General features: G+C 38.2%; 3 protein-coding genes across 4 annotated transcripts; 2 read left to right on the plus strand and 1 right to left on the minus strand.

Moving 5' to 3' along the window:
- Positions 1-4,651: 4,651 nt before the first annotated feature.
- Positions 4,652-10,615, plus strand: LOC149051572 (uncharacterized). The gene is made up of 7 exons (XM_089199815.1): positions 4,652-6,902; positions 6,994-7,053; positions 9,040-9,232; positions 9,715-9,822; positions 10,000-10,087; positions 10,365-10,455; positions 10,562-10,615. The coding sequence occupies exons 1-7, from the start codon at positions 6,723-6,725 to the stop codon at positions 10,613-10,615; spliced, it is 774 nt and encodes a 257-aa protein (XP_089055941.1). The 5' UTR covers positions 4,652-6,722.
- Positions 10,616-12,304: 1,689 nt separating this feature from the next.
- Positions 12,305-13,323, minus strand: LOC149051573 (uncharacterized). Its single transcript, XM_089184929.1, has one exon. It carries the CDS (start codon positions 13,321-13,323, stop codon positions 12,550-12,552), a length of 774 nt encoding a protein of 257 aa, XP_089041055.1. The 3' UTR covers positions 12,305-12,549.
- A 994-nt stretch (positions 13,324-14,317) lies between these two features.
- Positions 14,318-17,503, plus strand: LOC149051574 (adhesion G protein-coupled receptor D1-like). Of its 2 annotated transcripts, XM_089184733.1 has the most exons (7): positions 14,318-14,880; positions 14,985-15,135; positions 15,484-15,550; positions 15,978-16,066; positions 16,256-16,376; positions 16,682-16,723; positions 16,848-17,503. In XM_089184733.1, the coding sequence occupies exons 1-7, from the start codon at positions 14,532-14,534 to the stop codon at positions 16,998-17,000; spliced, it is 972 nt and encodes a 323-aa protein (XP_089040859.1). In that variant the 5' UTR covers positions 14,318-14,531; the 3' UTR covers positions 17,001-17,503. The 2 variants fall into 2 exon arrangements, with proteins under 2 accessions (XP_089040859.1, XP_089040863.1); XM_089184737.1 differs by lacking the exon at positions 14,318-14,880 and having other exon boundaries at positions 14,905-15,135.
- Positions 17,504-17,562: the final 59 nt, after the last annotated feature.

A 17,562-nucleotide genomic window follows, 5' to 3' on the forward strand; every position in this document is an offset into this window, starting at 1 on the left:
TTCGTATTAACTGTAATCTAATTAGAGAAATCAAGTAAGTTCTTTAAAGTCTCGTGCAGCCTTTCACGTGGATAGTGTATTAAAAAATTAAATATCAACTTAGGATCCTGTTTCTGGGTGTGCTGATTTTTTCCCAACACCGTCGGGTAGGAAAAACATTGAACTACAAATATAAAAAGTGTTTGGAATGAATTTTTAAGGCACGAATAAGATATTTGAATACTAATATTCTGCCGCTTGTCTTTCTGCGGATTAAAGCCGGGTACTGTCGACTCAAAAGAAAGAAAAACATTGAAGAACTCCCGCAAAGTAAAACAAGATCAATCGAAAAGGTGTCAGGGATGCATCGGCAGTTGAATGGCAGTACAGTATTGTAATGAATTTGAAACGAAATAGAACCTATGATCGGCATGATCAACTTGAGAAAGTGAACTCAACCAGCCAGAAATAGCAGTCGATTGTAGTGTGATCGTTTACTTAACGGCGATAAGTCGATTGCAGAAATTTGTCGAAGACAACTATCTTTAAGCGGAATTTATAACTTCTTGATAATATTGGACTACAAATTTATATAACGTTAACCTTAATAAAAGTCCGTTTATGTCGTGAATTTCTCATTTTTAACAAGAAAAACAATGCTCCACACCTGCTGCAAGCTAATTTCAGTCTATTGGTCTTACTAAGGGAAAAAAAAAGCTGACTCACGTCCCGAACGTTCTACCAAGTATTATGATTTACATTTAAATATAGAGAGGTTGAGATACTTAAAGAACGAGCCTTTCATGCGCTGTGCCCAAATACAATGTAACGTAATGTAACGACAGCTACTTATAACTATCTGTGTACATAATGGGCTTGACAAGCTGGATGGTAGGTGAAACCGAATCCAAAAAAAAAAATTGCAAAACCTTTTTAAGAAACTGTGCACTGGGTAAGTACCACCTCTCTTATGTCTGTCAGGTATAATGTAGCAATGAGATCTACAGACTTGACTTTCTATTTTGTGAAAAATTTACATCGATTTTGGAATTTCCTGGAACACTCAGGCAAACGAAGCTTGGAAAAAACACTTTTCAGGTGGCAATCATCACAGAGAATGATGGCGATTCTTCTTTTAGCTCGTGTCACAACGTTTTTCAGTTTTTATACAATGCCAAATGATTGAAAAACAATTGAAAGTCATCGTTATTCGTGATGTTTCCCCTGCGGTGGTCTGTATAACAGCTCTAAGCAGCCACATTTAGGATCAAAGGGAATACAGTGGCTTAGTGGCTATCCTTCCACGCTGTTGTGACTAGATGTCAAAATAGAATCGCGTACACTATCGCTACTCATTTATGCGTCAGATGGCAGCCGGAAAATTAGACGTTTTTAGTCTAGCGACGGAAGTCGAGCAATTTGGAAGCAATCCTAGAAGGAGGGTCTCAATGGGGTTAACCTTTAGCCGTAAACAGCTTAAAAAGTTAGCCGTTAGGCGTAAAAATTGACAAATTTTAACCATCTAAAAAATAATAATAATTCTGGTATGAACCATGGTAAGATATTAACCGTAACCGTAAATTGGCCAAAATTTTAAACGTTAGCTGTAAAAGTCATCACCCCATTGAGTCCCTCTAGAAGTTCTCTTCTCAAAACGTAGGGAAATATTTTCACGCTCTCGGCGCTTCCTGCGTGCTTTGTAACAGAACAGAGCACTCTCTAGGCTTCTCTATCTGTCAACTTAACAGGTATTAGGTTAGGCAGATGCAGAAATTAATGACCAGGCGCTCGGAAAATATTGGATATGTTATGCCTGCTAAAACTAAAATGATAATACAACGAACTAGAAACTACTGAATTATTTAACAAAAGCAGAAATAGCAATAACGTGTTAAAACGAGCCATGAGGGAAGATTAATGAGCGGAAGATTGGCATACAATTACGTAATAACACCTGCAAAAAAAATTTATCACGCATAACAGGAAATTAGATTGTTCTAGAAAATGTCGCACAATTTTCAGCAAAAGACAAAAGACATTATTTAAACAGCTATTGTTTCGATTCGGAGGCTGCTTAACCAGTTTTTAATGATTGAAGTTTTATTTTGCTAATAAATTAGAAAGTGCCAGTCATTAAAACATTTTGATATTAGCTTTGTTCATGGGTTTATCAATTCTCGTTTTTACGAAGCCAAACAATACTTATCATCTATTGCCTAGAGCCTTTATTTTAATTAGTTGTTCAATTTAAGAAGAACCAAGTTATGACTTATGTCACGTCGAGAAGACAGCGTCCTATCGAGAGTTACGATTTACTTTGCATTGTGCATGCATCCAAAGAAATTCGAATATGGAGTTCAAAACGCGTGAAAAAACACTGCACATGTGCTTTGATAAATTAACCGACGACAACCAAAGCAATAGAAACATTTTACACCATTACCATGTGCACTTCCATAAAATTGATCATGAAGTTCTTATTTCTATCCAACAAAATAATCCTCCGCGTCCGGAGCAAATAGTCCACGGTTTACTAAGGTACACAAAAAGAATAAAATTTTAGTGACGCAAAGCGATCAAAGCTTATGATATGCAAAACTGTCTACATGGTGCAAGAGAGTTCGAGAGAGTTTGAAAGATATGCTGCACATGCGCAGCCTCCGAGAAAACTTTCATCAATCTCATGACAACAATTGACAGCAACATATCCATAGTTTGTCTTGATGAATTCGGATGACAGGTGGAATCAAAGCCAGGAAAATGTTCAACGCGCTTTTTATAAGTTGCACGCTAAGGGAGTACCAGCTGTATTATATATCTAATATCAGAATGCTCAGTGTAGAAAAGTGGTTTTACAACACCATGAAAATAATTTTAGAAAAAATAATCAGGTTATTTTGTGAGACTAGTTTTGCGTTTCTTAACCTCACTAAAATGTAGACTTGAATAATATGAAAACAATAAGCTAGAATGAGAAAATATAACATTTTGAAACCTGCAACGACCATTATAAACCATAGTTGTTGGGTTTTGACGGTTTGCGCAACAGTATTATTTCTAGCAATAATGTCGAGGATCATTTGAACGCAGTCGCCTATAAGCTGCGATAGTGCTCTTGTCTTTCACCGATAAAGTGGCCTCTCAGACTAATCGATGGTTTTTAATTCACTGGCCGATTGTATGAATTTGTGTTGACTGAAGTTGGCATTAGGTTTGACGGATGCAAGTCTTGTTGTTCTAGCCGGGCCGAATCGATAACTTCTGGTGATGGAGGTTTTATTCAGTTCTCTCTCCATTCTTAAGATAATTTCTAGGCTTGACCTAACCTAAACCACTGAGTTCTATTTGGGGTTCGATACCAAAAAGCTCAGTGCCAAACAATTAGTCTCTATGACATCATAGTGTTAATTACTATCGGTTATCTAACGGAAGAGCAAACCATGTTTGAAAAACTTGTAGCTACCTTTTAGCAAGGAGAGGAAAATTGCTCCTCTGATCGCAATGAATTTAAAATTGAGCTTAATACATCGAAATGTATATTTCCACATCTTAAATCAAGTTTGAGAATTTATTTTTTTAATTAATCGAGATAGCCCTTAAAATTCAGGGTTATGCAAATGTAAATATCACTCGGGAGAGTGTCGATAAATTTTCGAAAACTAAACAGTAACGTCTGAAAATATTTGACTTTTTCTGTGTTGACATAGACTTGTTTAAACACAAGAGAAGGTTGGATTGGGAGAAAGGTAGATTGCAAGATGCTATCGAGGAATTGCATAACTTTCGAGAAGTATCCCAACCTCCTGATAATTCTTCTCAGCGCTTAGCACAGAGGACATGTTGAAGTTATGTTAGTCAGCAACACAAATGTGACTTGTAATCTGCGTTTCTTTTAGAGAGCTCGCATATAGCTCGTTAGCGTGGCGAGAAGTTTGAAGTCTAGTCTTCCGAAGTTTACAAAGGCCAAAAACTCAAAGCGTGGATCATTTTCTGCCTGGTGGCAGGCATTTTGACCGGAAAATATTTGCGTTCTTACTTTAAACACAGAGGGATGGTCGTTATGGCGTACATTCCCGAAAAGGAACTACTACATGAATGGACCCTTGAAAGTGTGGTGGATTCGGAATTAAAAAATATTTAAAATTTGGCGAAAAGGTGTCCTGTCTTTTGTGTCATTTGCGAATAGCTTACTTTTGAAGGGCGTTACGTAGGTGCACGTGCTATTGAGGAGTTCGGCTGCACGTGAATATTAATGTTACGTGTCAACTATCTTTTGAGACAGATTCCTCAACGCGAAGTTCGCGGCAAAGATAAGGTTTTCTTGGCGTATGTGTTTAGCGAACTTTGCTAAAGCTCTTGGAGAATTTCTAAGTTTAATTCGTATTATTTTAGTTTACTTGGAAATTTGAGGATTAAGGAGGACGTTTTTACAAAAGGTTGTCTTTTTTTAGGGTGGGAGAGGAGGGGGGGGGGGTGGGTAAGGGGGAATAAGGCCTAGCTTCTGAAAGAATTATAATTATAAAGTCTAGTGATTTCATAGTTTGGGTGCCATTACAGTAAGTCTGCATACGCGAGTGAACTCAAAAGTGACATTGCTGTTAACACATGTTAAAAACAAAAACAAACAAACAAAATAAAAACTCAGATTTTTTAATTTTCCTCGACAGTACTACTAACTTCGGCGAAGGAAGTACATGGAAGAGGTGAGAAAATAAATGATGATTTAAGCCTCGAACAAAGGTTAAGTCCAACACTTTTGGATTCCTTTTTTTAGTTATTCTCCTTTTTTTTTTTTTCCCCAGAATGCTAGATTTCATGTTTTAAAGATTCCTGTTACATGTTTTAACACCGAGGAATAAATTGGAACGATAACAGAAAATTATGTCAAAAGCGGGGGGCTGACCTAATTTCCATTGAAACCGTAAAAGAATGGAACTTTTTAAATGACCTGATTCAAAATCACAAATCGCTATATGATAAGTGGAACATTAGTTTGAAAAAAGAAGCCGGCAATTGGACTTGGGTGAATGGTAAACCATTGACTATTAACAAATGTAAAGAAAAATAGCCAACTGACGTCGGAGATGTGGCAATAATAGTCATGACGTCTTCGAATGGCAGTAACCTGGGCCTACAAGTGACCCAAAGGGCTCAGCTGCACGCCTCTATTTGTGAAACTCGCAAAAATAAGATGACAACGCACTTAGGTAAACTAAGAGAGTCCTCAAAGCCCTTGAGCGTAAGAAAAGTGCTATCAGACTGTAATAAGATGATACAACCTTTTGCCTTTATTCCCTCATTGCGTGGAACCAATTATTTTATTTTAAACTTTATTTTAGTTTTAAATTGGCCATTATTCTTGATCTATCTATGCCAGTTTCTTTCATGTCGATCAGGACTTAAAATTATGGAGTTTCTCGTAGTGATGAATGAAATATTGCTGCAACGGGGTCAAAGAACATCGTGATAATGGACTTATTTCAGCTTTACCCTCATGAGTAGAGGAGAGGGGACGCGCTTCTGAGAGAAAATTTGTTTACCTTTGATAAAAATCCAAAGGATTATTTCTGACGAATTGTTTCACTGTTTTAAAGATTGTTGTAGAGATTCTTGTCACACGTTTATGGGTTCTGGATTAAAATGGGGGTTTAACGGAGGTCTTTGTGAAGGATGTAGAGGTGACCTAATTTCCATTGAAACTGAAGAGGAATAGAACTTTATTAATAGCGAGATTCGAAATCGCAGACTATTGGAGTGGTACATCGGTTTGAAAAAAAGAACGGAGAGTGGACTTGGGTGAATGAAAGGCCACTGACTATCAGCAAATGGAGAGAAAACCAGCCAAGAGAAAATAGTAATGTGGCATTTATAGTCAAGGATTCCCATGTGGATGATCAGGGCATATCTACTAATCTGTTTGGGGTAGCTCCCAAAGCTTACATTTGTGAGATACCTTAATTTGCGCCTCCTAAGTGCAAATAGACTAAAAAACGTGTCTTGGCCCTTAGCGTGATAGAAATACCATCATGGATTACACAGTCATGAGCACGTTGATCTTAGGTTCCCATGCCTCTATTTCCCTTCTATGTTGCAAACGTGTAAATGTATACGACAATCGAATATAAAGAACATGGAGGAACCACTCCCCCTCCTAGCCTTAGTCGGCTAGCTATCCATATAAGTTTGGCTTTCGCACGGATCACGCAAATAAAAGGGGTGAAGATAAAAGAGTTCGGTGGAGTCTTCAGGAAACTAAACTCCTCTCAAATGTTTTGCTGGTGCGTTAGTTAGACCATAGTACCACTCAATTTATCTATCCCTACCATTTTGATATCGAGCATCAAAAAAAGCAAACTGGGACTAATTGCACATCTGGTAAAAATCGTAATAAAGGTTTCAGAACCGGCTCAATGAAAGAAATGAAAAGATTTGTTGTAAATGCGATTATGGCGGATCAATCGGGCTATCCAGCATGATTTGCATGTGAGCGAGGCTAGTAAGATTTCCACTAGAAGCCTGTCATATTTAGCAATGCCAACGGGATTTTCCTGTTTCTGAATATCACTAAAAGGGAATGTGGAAACTTTGTCATCAAATCAATTGGGGATCAAATACGTTCAGTAACAAAACATTGGTACAAGGAGGAATACATAAATCAGTTTCAGGGAACTCCTTTCTTTTTTTCTTTTCTGAATACTTTGCCCTTATTGCCAACTGTGACAGCATGGCCATCAGCATCAGCGATGGCACATACGTCGCTGTCGCCATCAATAGCAGCACCGTTGCCCTCGCCGATGCCATTGCCATTGTCATCACTGTCTCTATTGACGTTGCCCTCACCCTCACCATCGCCATCGCTGTTTCCGTTTCCGTTGCCGTTGCCATCTCCATCGCCGTCGCCTTCAAATTCAGTTCAGAAGTTGGTGAGTGTTGTGATCATATGCGGTCCTTGTACCTGTTATGTTTTAGAAGGTAATTAGTGCATACCTGTGACTGACGTTTTCATTATTTTAGGCAAATGAATATGTTTCCAAACTTGGCAGACTCGATAGCGACAGAAACACTTCTTTGCAGGTATCTAACTCCACGAATGAGATATGTTAAAATGCAGAATGCATTCAGATATAGATGTATGTGTATACAAAGATACACCCCTTTTCAACGTTGCCAATTGAAAATATACATTAAATATATACACCTGTCCTTTTTGGATCGAAAAATGTGATGAACGATGTATGTATATTTTACATCAAGGGATCAAAACGTTTATGGTTATTTTGACAGCAACTATTGTAATTCCATTTGAACAACTTCCCTTTAATTTCTTTTATCAGAAGCTTTTTGAATGGAAAAAGAAAAGGTGTATGTATCATTTAACAAATAGAGAAGCCTTGACTGTGATCTGTTCTGTTGTAAAGCACGCAGGAAGCGGCTAGAGCACGAAAGAAGTGTAGGGAGAAACACGAGACGTAGTCGAGTGTTTCTCCACACTTTATGAGTGCTTTAGCCGCTTCCTAAGTGCTTTATAACAGAAAAGAGCACGGTCAAGGTTTCGCTATTTATTTTATAATAAAGAATCCGTTAAATTCCCTAAGCATTACTCTCAATTTTCAAAACAAACTTTATTTCCAAAGTGAACAACAGTGTCGTCAGCATACTCTATACTCTTATAAAGCACGCTGCTATAAGCCAATCAGTGTCCCTGTTAGAATGGTTCAAATAATCTGATTGGCTGTACAAGAATAAAGCTGTCAAAAAGTGTCAACATTCTGCAATAGTTTACAAACTAAAATAGTTCGGCAGGTTGAATTTAACATTTTTGTCTGAAGTTTTAAGTCTCTAATACAGAATCTTACAGTGAAATGTTGAGTGAACTTCGGCCGAATTATGGCTCATGAAAACACGCAAGTTTTTTCACATGACAAGGTAGAAAACAAACTGTTCAAGGCGAGTATTTTTTGAATGAACGACAGCCGAATTCACCGGAACATGAAGATCGCTCGGGATGACAGCGCCGCAAAACTCGGCTGCAATGACTGATGTGACTTTCCACTCAGCGCATTGGAAAGGATATCAGAGTAAGCTCCTTTTTTTTCACTCGAAGGGCGGCCGATGTAGTTTCTGAGGTTTGCTTTACTGCGATGAACGGAGATCGCCATGATGAGCGAGCCCCGATGGACTTCAGCATGATCGTATTCGCTCAGACACCGTTATGACAAGTACGAATTTTAAGTTATGCCAGTTTGGTTATATTTTTCGTCGTTTCCGTTTTGTTTGTTTTCTTTTTGAACACTGAGCCTTATATACTATACGAGTTTTAGCTGTGTTTGAATTTTATTACCGTACGCGAGCTTGCAATCTAACTGAGCGTGAAAATCTTTAAAACTCGGAATGTCTATTTTGTTTTTCCTTTGAGGATTTTCGTATCTACTCACGTTTTAATAACGTAAATTACGGCGCCTGGTTCTTCTGTTGCTACTTGCCGGCTCGCTTGTTCCGAAATTTCGCTTTCAATTATCGAGAAAAAAGCTAAAAAGAAGTCCCGGAAAAGGTCGAACATAGTACAATTTGGCAGATGGCGTGACAGCTTTAGGTCAGCTCTATGCTCTATACTCTCATAGAGCACGCTCTTTCGACCAATGACAGCGCGCGTTATAGCGGAGCTCGCAGAGCGTAGCCCATAATTATACAAAATAGTAGTAACCTATCAAGCCGAAAAAATTTGGATGTACGACCGTACGACCGTACACGGTGCTACTTTTAACATGCGTGGTCAACTGTACCGCGCATGTTTTACTTTTTATCAAACAAAGCAGATTCCAAGTTGCCGCGATGGATAAAAATAAAACTTTAGGAGTGTTGCACATCAATGATCCGTTTCTTTGTTCTTACACATTTTGGCGTCATTAATGATCTAAAAGTATAATTAATCAAATACGTGGCAAAGGGGTAACTATTTGTAACAAAACAGATTTATAAGTAATTAGAAACACTTTGTTGACATAGATTACAATAATGTTATTAAAAATCACATGAATAAAACGTTTTACGTGATTTCAGGAGGCTGTAAACGTGTTTGAAAACTTCATCGTCAGTTTTGAAAACATGACAAAACCTCATGAGGGCCAGTTCACCATAGACGAGTTTCAAAGAGGAAGAGAGTCCATCTTTAATGTGGCTGTCGCCTTCGAGAAATTTGCTCTTAATTATGGCAAGCATCACCTTCCAATAAAGATTGTAAGTCACAAAATGGGTGAGTTAAAACACTACCTTTTAATCAGGTTTGTGATAATCTTCTTCGTCGATGCTTATTCACGGTCTCAGTGACTGACACTTTATCTCCTAAATAGGATAATGACTTTTACATCTGGGCTGGATTGCTCTAAGCTGGGTTTAGATAGCCAAGGAGTAGTGTGAAAACTGATTTTAGATATGAAAGCTATAAAAGAGAATTCAGCATAATTCTATTGGACTATTGACTATAATCTTGATGATTATTGGACTCTTTAAAAACAATGAAGACAATTATCTCAAAAAAGCTTTTGAACGAAAGAATAAGAAACCCGGATTAGAATTTAACCTTGGGTGAGCGCCAGTTGGCCTCAGAACAACTGAGCGGGTTCCGAGTCATTTACAAACGCTTATGTCGGATGTTGTCTGTCTCTTAATTCTTCAATTAGTCACATTTTTTATCGTATTGTCCATAAGCAGGAAGTCAATTTTTTTGTCCGACAGTGCTGGAAGTCCAAAAGGCTTACCGCCAAAATGCAAGTGACTTTTACTTCGACGTACACGAATGGCAAACCAACATTAATATTGCCTCTTCGAATTTTGCAGATAACGGTTTGTATTACCTGTCGTCTTCAGTCTGAAAAAAATTATATTTTTTTAAACAGCGTTGACGTAATTTCTCATGAAGGACAGCTCACAAGTTTTCGCAGGATTTGCTTCCAAAACCAACACTCATAGGGTTTATTTCTTTTATAGCCTGAAGGAAATACATAGATTTATCTTTTTCAGGATCAGTGGTCGTCGGGTGCGTATATAAGAATCTGCAAGACATACTGCCGAAAAGTCAACCCAGCAGGAATGGAACAGGAAGCACAAGGTAACAATACTGTCTTCTTTGTGTTCAAAACACCTGGCCCTGGTTGTTCGAAGGGTGATTAACGCTATCCACTGGATAATTCGCTATCCAGCAGATAGAACGAAACATTTTGTTAACACTTATATGCTGGATACCGTCGACTGGCGTTATCTTCCCTACGTAGAGAACATCGGCTGAAATGTGCAAATCGTTTGGTATCGTCACCACCGCTACCATTCTTTTAAACCACCATATTTGTGTCACATTCTGGTTCACTTTCAAATCATTTTGTACACAGATATTTGGGTAGCAGAATAATAATGGCAGCAATGGAACCTAAACCAAAAAAATTGCTGGAAAATGTCGTCTTAAAGTTAAAAAACATAGAGGTAAGCAAGATTAAGTCAGATGAAAAGAGTAAAAAGTAAAAGTAAAGAAAGATTGTTTGGAATGCGCTGTTTTTATTTCATCTAACCGCAATGATTTTATTTTCAGATAGAAGAAAGGGTGAAGAATTGTATGTTTTGGAGAGGCTTCAGCGATCGGTAAAAAAATTGCAATACATCATCTACTTTTCTTAGAATTTTCTTGTTCGTTTGGTCGTCCGTTTGCCTCCATGTTCCAGGCAATATTTTCCGTGAGTTTTCTTGGAGTCCAGTTGCTTGTTGGCTGTATTTGCGAATGTCCTCTTATTTTCCGGTTGTCGTGGGAGACACTTAGGGCCAAGTCGCACTAGAGGACAATTTCAGATTTGTCCAGGACAAATCTGACTTGAAATCGGCCAGTGACAAAAAATTTGTCCGGAAAGCTACAGTCGCACTTGAGAACAAAATCTGTGAACAAAACATCACACCATGCTGTGAGCGTCACGCAATTTCCCGCGAAGCAGCCTTTACCCGCTGTTTCAATCCACAAACCGCGACACGAGGGATCTCAAAATGTTTCCACGAAGAATTCTAGCAATAATATTTTTCTTCTATTTTGTGGTTCTTCATCAGCAAGCAAATATCAATATCAATTTAATGATATGTTGTCTGTTATTAATGCAGAATTTACGTGCACAAAACATTCTAGTGACACGATGTATTCGCCGACAACGAAATCGTTATCGAAGACGAGCACCATACTATTGGACTCTTCCTCGTCCAGTCGAATCGTGGTTCGAGATCCATTATACTGATCGAACAATACCTGGGGACTACTTTCGAAGGCTCTTACGAATGAACAGAGAAAGCTTTGATTTGTTGCTCAACGTAATTCGTAACCGGCTGACGAGACAGAATACAGTTCTGCGAAATTGCCTCACTCCTGAAAAGGTCCTTGCTTGTGGTTTGCTTCGCCTTGCACACGGAAATTCATACGAAACAATAGGACCTGCGCTAAACGTCGGCAGAACTACAGCAATAGAGGCTTTTCAAGACGTGGTTGAGGCTCTTTATGACTTAAGGAATGAGTACATCGAATTCCCAACAACAGTGGCCGAGACAATGAGGTGTATAGAGACATTTACGGACAAATCACGACTTCCAAACATTGTTGGGGCCATAGATGGCACTCATATCAAAATAGTTGCTCCTAGAGACAGTGCTGTTGATTATTTTAGTCGAAATCAGCAACATGATTTCATTATTCAGGCCGTTGCTGACGGTAAGGGATTATTTCTTGACTTTGCAGCGGGTTATCCGGGAAGTATCCACGACGCTAGGGTATATCGAAACAGCTCGCTTTATCTAAGAGCAAGCAACGGAGATATACTCAAGGAACCCGTTGAAAGAATCGGCATCACAGATATTCAGCCTTACCTGGTAGGAGACAGCGCATACCCTATTTCCCCCTGGCTTATGAAGCCTTATCCTGAAGCGACGCGTGACCCTGGCGAGATAACATTTAACAAGGAACTGTCGTCTGCACGAGTAACCATCGAGTGCGCTTTTGGCTGCCTCAAAAGTCGTTGGCGAATTCTACAAAAGCGGTTGGATAGCAGAATAACTTTTTCTGTGAAGATTGCCATTGCTTGTGCAGTGCTGCATAACTTTTGCATTAAAATTGGAGACGAATGGGAGGATGATTTTTACGATGACGATGATGACCGCGGAAACGAACAGAACAATGACTTAATGCAGGACGGGGAAGATATAAGAGAGTTGCTAAAAAACAGTCTATGATTCTTCAAATCCCTTTTTAAAGAGAAGTGTGTGATAAAGATAATTTTTGCATTTACAACAAGAAATCAGTTCAAGCAGTACATTCATTTGTTTCCATAATTTTGTTTGATCGATTCGCAACATAAACAATAAGATGTCTTTTGATAATGGTCGATAATGATTGTCTCCCAATAGTCCAAAACAGTCTTGAATTAAAGTTCAGTTGTCTTTCTCATTCTGTTGGCCAAGGATTTTCACAATGGAGCCCATAAATTGGTTCATCATGGCTAGCTGCTGCGTCTGTGATTGTTGCAAAGAATCCATAAATGCTGTAACTTTCTACCCCTGCTGCCTCATATCCTTTAGAGCCATCTTGAACTCTTCGTCGCTGTCATTATCAGGAGCTTTGCGTTTCGAAGCTCGTTTCCCTTTCTTTGACGCTCTTCTCTTTTCAGCTGGAGTTTGTAGCACATTGGGGCTAGATGAAGTACTGTTCTCGCCAGTAGTATCACTTGATTCAGCTACAACTTGGGGGGCACTTTCGCCGCTGATCCCCGCTTCGGCTACATTATTGAAGGTTACTAGGTCGCGGCATCCAAGGATTTTATGGACCTCATCGTAGTAGACGGATTTCCTAAGGTTTCCTCCTGTTTGGTTTTGGTCTTTTGCATTCTTGTATCTTTCTATGATGTACTTCATTTTCCGAATACATTTGTCGGCCGTCTTGTTGGACTGTAGCGCTTTCGAAATCTTCTCAGCGATCCAGGCCCACGTTTTCCTGCACTCTCTGCTTTCCAACTGATCGTGTTTTTCAGCCCATAGTTGGACTAACAGTTTTTCCTCATCTTTAGTCCATCGTTCCTGGGCCTTCTTGTTCTCGGAAGATGTACGGCGCGAAGAAGTTTGGGATGATTCCGGCATTGAGCCGTCTTCGACGAACGGAAAGGATTCTGACAACGAGCTAGAACTTGCGGTTGAAGGAGATGGGCTTGCAGTTCCTCGATCATTAAAATTGTAAGTGCTAGGCAACGGATATATCCATCCTGGTGGATATTGAGGATATTGTTGCCCCATTTCATACGGAAAGTATTGGTTGCCCGTGCCTGGATTCATGTTGTTGCGAAATGAGAACGTGACCAATTTTGCCGCGAAGTCTATAGCATAGAGACTCTGCTACATATCACCTGTCAAATCATTTCCGAATTAAAACACTCTCGCTATTGTTTTCCAAAATTTGTCTCAATTTGGCCTGCTCCAGAGGTAGTCGACGGCATCTTTGAAGTTTGTCCGCCCGCGACCAAATTTTGTCCTTTGGTGAACAAACCGGTCGCACTTGGTTTTTCATTGTGATGACAGATTTTTGACATAAATAAACAGTTTTGTCCTCTAGTGCGACTTGGCCCTTAGCTAGAATTGTTATGTTTCATTATTTTTTTCCTTAATTTATCATTAATTTTCCCTCATAATTTGTCCTATTTTTTTATTTTCTCAATTAAAATAATTTTTGCAAGCTATAATTCTTCTATCTACGACAACTTCTGTCTAAAAATTTGGAATATACCCAATCAAAGTTTGAATCTATGCCTAACAAGGAAGTATTATAAATATTTTCCGCCTTGACTTATTAAAACTAATAATGAACTGCTAATAATGTAATCGATATTATGAAATCAAAAGGGTTTTGATGAAATTCGCTCTTTTGTTACCATGGAAGGCTATTTCCTACACTACGTCTTGCCTGCTGAGGTTATTTCTTCTTTGCAGCTCCGACGGATTTTCAGACGAAGGATGCCATGTAGTTACGTCGAGAAGCAATTCAGAAGAAACAGTTTGTAGCTGCAGTCATTTGACTCATTTTGCTGTATTATTGATTACAACGATGGCACAAAGGTAACCAGTTATATGTATGTTCTTCTTCCAGCACTGGTGATACACGTAAATTAACTGAGCTAATTTGCGTGTCTCTATTTTCTTTTTTTGTGCTATGTGACGCAGCTTTCCAAACAGGACGAGACTGTGTTGAAGACAATTACCTACATAGGATTAAGCTTGTCGATCATCGGGATGCTTATAACATCAGCCTTGTACTTTTTCTTTACGTAAGTATGGTGGTTAAATAATCGATGATGTATACATTCTCATGTCTTCTTCTACTTACTATCGATTGTAATTTCTCAACAAAGGAAAAAAAAACTAAGGAATAAACGTAACTTTAGGTTATCCAAAATGTTCCTTTTAATTTCTCCGAAACTGAGGTAAAGTAAGTCGATTAAATTACCAATTTACATCAGATTTCATGTTCAATTAGAAGAGCATTAACGATGCATGGTCTCTTTTCTCGGTCCTTATTGTTTTCTTATTCTATACCAACTTGGCTTTTTATTTTCCTTTTGATTCTGAAGCATTTGATTGATTTTGTTTTGGTGTTTGTCTTGTTTTGTTTGTTTTTCTTTTTTTTCTTAATTTTTCATTTGAATTATTTCTGTTTTGATTATGTTTGTTTTTTTTTAAACCCATGTTTGGTTTTTGTTTTTACTTTCTTTTTTCGTCATCTTTCATTTGACCAGAGACGTCCGTCAACCTTTGTCTCAAATTCGATTGAGTCTTTCTGTGTCCCTCGGAGTTGGACAGCTAATTTTTCTCGCAGGAGTAAACGCCACCGAACACACGGTGAGAGGCTTTTCCGGTCTGTTAATTTAATTAATCAAATCATTCTGCTCTAAATATTTTTAGAAAATAGCACAGAAAGACACAAAACATATTTCCTTTTGCAGGCTGCTTGTATCGCAGTAGCAGCTCTGATGCAATATTTTCTGACGGCTGCCTTTTGCTGGATGTTGGTCGAGGGAATCTACCTCTACCTGTTCGTTGTGAAAGTTTACAACATCAACACCAAGATGCACATGTATCACGTCATCTCATGGGGTATTTCCATTATTAATTTTACCACAACATATATTGGAAGTTGCACCATGCTCCCATATTTGGTGTTGTCATCAAGTCAAGTGCTTTGAATTAATTTTTTTGTCTGTATGATTAGGTCTCCCTATGATCATGATGGCCATTTCACTTGGCATTGCTGCTGCTAAAGAAGGAATACAAAGCTATGTCAGTGATAAATCGTAAGAAACACATCAATAGGTTACTTTTTACCTTTCTTCTCTCTCCCGCGCACTATCAAGTTAAGTTCGTTTTAATTTTCTTGTTCCGTTTTTCCTTGGATTTTTTTTATTCATTCTGATGACTTTCATTCTTGTTTTTCAATTCTCCTAGTTGTTGGCTGTCTTCGACTAACAATCTGATCTGGATATTCGTCTCCTTTGTAACGTTAATCGAAGTTGTGAGTTTATGATAAATTTATTTCACGGTGCTTGGTTTACCAAACTAGTTACCTCCAGAGACTTTTCTTGTTTTGTTGTTTCACCTTTTTCAGCGTTGAATACCAAGATGTGTTTTCTAGGCAAAAAAGTACCACATTGCACAACACTAAAAAAGAGGATGGGAACAGGATTAGAAGGAGATATCAAATTTGACTTTAGCTACGTTGAGCGTAATTGATTCTGTTAAGAAAGTTTTATTCGCGGAATCAGCTCAGTGGTCGAGGATCCGGGTGCAAGGGTCGGGATTTCTATCCCCCGTAATGGAATCATTATTTTTATTTTTCCGACCTATACTAATCGAATAACTTCTATAGTAAGACTGTCTTGGCTTCTCGAGTACCACATCCAGAAACTTAATTCAGTGATTTAAATGGAATTTTTTTTTAGCTCAACATCTTGATAATCGTACGAGTCATAAAGGAGATGACCAATTTGGTGCAGCCAACTGGTGAAGACGACCATATTCAGCAAATACGGTAGGATTCACAACATGAAATTATTCAAAATAATAAAAACAAATTGCCTTGTCAAACTGTACGGCGACAATCGCCTGGCTCCCTCATTCCTTGACCAGTTTGCCTTTACGATACCTGTTAATGAGACTGCGAAAAAAAAATTATCATCTCAGTCTTTTACATGTCTCTTCAATTTGTTGTCGATCTCAGAATTGGTATCAAAGCTTGCGCACTGATGATTCCTTTACTGGGTGTCACGTGGCTATTTGGTCTTCTTTCGCCTGTGCAAAAGGCTTTCGCTTACATTTTCACAATACTCAACTCTAGTCAGGTGAGTGTCCGATTGAAACTCTTAATCTCAATCAATCTAGATTGTTCAATTTACACAGCTCTTACCAAAGAGAGAACCCTTTGCAATGATTAGATGATTAAAAAAAAAAATTTAAAAACCTGTTAATTATTCACTTGACCCGAAATATATTCGTAGCAGTCTTATTAGACTTATTAGATATTGATTTTTGAAGACGATTATTATACGCCTTGTGCACTGAGATACCCAAACAACGCACGCTCCGCCGCTTCCTACTTAGGTGTAATATTGTAAAAAAAATAATCTTCAAATTGTTTCTGCAACAGGGTTTCCTGATTTTCGTTCTACACGGCTTACGAAACAGTCAGGTAAGAAAAGAAAACTGAGTCAATAATAAGGAAAGTGCATATTATAGCACAAATGTTTAAGCATGAATAACTATTTGAATGAAATTTGAAAGAAATGTATCGTTTGTTGCTTGTCTATCTGCAGATCAGAGAGCGATTGAAAAGAAAGATGAACGTGGTTTTTACCACTTCAAATAAGGAGGACTCCACAAGGAAGAGCCCACAGGTCAATTTAAGTGACGTCGGCGATGCACGGGCAGTTGAATTGCAGCCTCGCAGTGACATTAAACCGAATTAACACTCTACTTAAGTCAATGGATTTAACTGTTCGCCAATAACATTCTATTGCATTGAACGATTGTGTAGTAAATAGCGATTAGTCAATGGCGATCGATCTGAGTTTCAATCTGCTGTTAAAATGTCACGTAGTAAAAGTAAATTGACATTAGGTGCATTATGCATTATGTAAGTCGCTAGTTTTTAGTTAGTATGACGGATGTAGAGCTAGCGAATAGAAATACTGTCAATAAATTGTCATTATTATTATCATTATTTTATTACTATTAAGTGAGATCGTTCTCTTGTTTATTGTTTTAGCAATTTACAAGCTGCAAGTGCTATCTTTTATCTTAACGACTTTTCCAGAACATCGCATACATGTACTTGCTTAAGAATTTTTGTTAGCTACATGCTAAGTTGCGCGCACTAAGGATCAAATTATCGTAACTACAGGTTGGTCTGGCTTGTCTGTTATTAAGTGACTTTCATTAAAGATTACATCTACTTTAGAAGTTCAATGAACTCATGGCATGAACTGAGTTATTACAAATTCTTCTTTAATTAACACTGTGTTTAGTTCC

This window comes from Pocillopora damicornis, chromosome 1 (assembly GCF_964200805.1).
Source record: "Pocillopora damicornis chromosome 1, jaPocDami1.2, whole genome shotgun sequence".
NCBI classification, from domain to species: Eukaryota; Metazoa; Cnidaria; class Anthozoa; order Scleractinia; family Pocilloporidae; genus Pocillopora; species Pocillopora damicornis.

What these genes read in the sequence shown, in the direction of transcription:
- LOC149051572 (XM_089199815.1), top strand. Translation starts at nt 6,723, where the DNA reads ATGGCACATACGTCGCTGTCGCCATCAATAGCAGCACCGTTGCCCTCG. An exon ending in ACAGAAACACTTCTTTGCAG is followed by an intron (nt 7,054 to 9,039) that starts GTATCTAACTCC and finishes ACGTGATTTCAG; the next exon opens with GAGGCTGTAAACGTGTTTGA. An exon ending in TAAAGTTAAAAAACATAGAG is followed by an intron (nt 10,456 to 10,561) that starts GTAAGCAAGATT and finishes TTTTATTTTCAG; the next exon opens with ATAGAAGAAAGGGTGAAGAA.
- LOC149051573 (XM_089184929.1), bottom strand. Translation starts at nt 13,323, where the DNA reads ATGAATCCAGGCACGGGCAACCAATACTTTCCGTATGAAATGGGGCAA.
- LOC149051574 (XM_089184733.1), top strand. Translation starts at nt 14,532, where the DNA reads ATGCATGGTCTCTTTTCTCGGTCCTTATTGTTTTCTTATTCTATACCA. An exon ending in TTGTAACGTTAATCGAAGTT is followed by an intron (nt 15,551 to 15,977) that starts GTGAGTTTATGA and finishes ATTTTTTTTTAG; the next exon opens with CTCAACATCTTGATAATCGT. An exon ending in ACGGCTTACGAAACAGTCAG is followed by an intron (nt 16,724 to 16,847) that starts GTAAGAAAAGAA and finishes GTCTATCTGCAG; the next exon opens with ATCAGAGAGCGATTGAAAAG.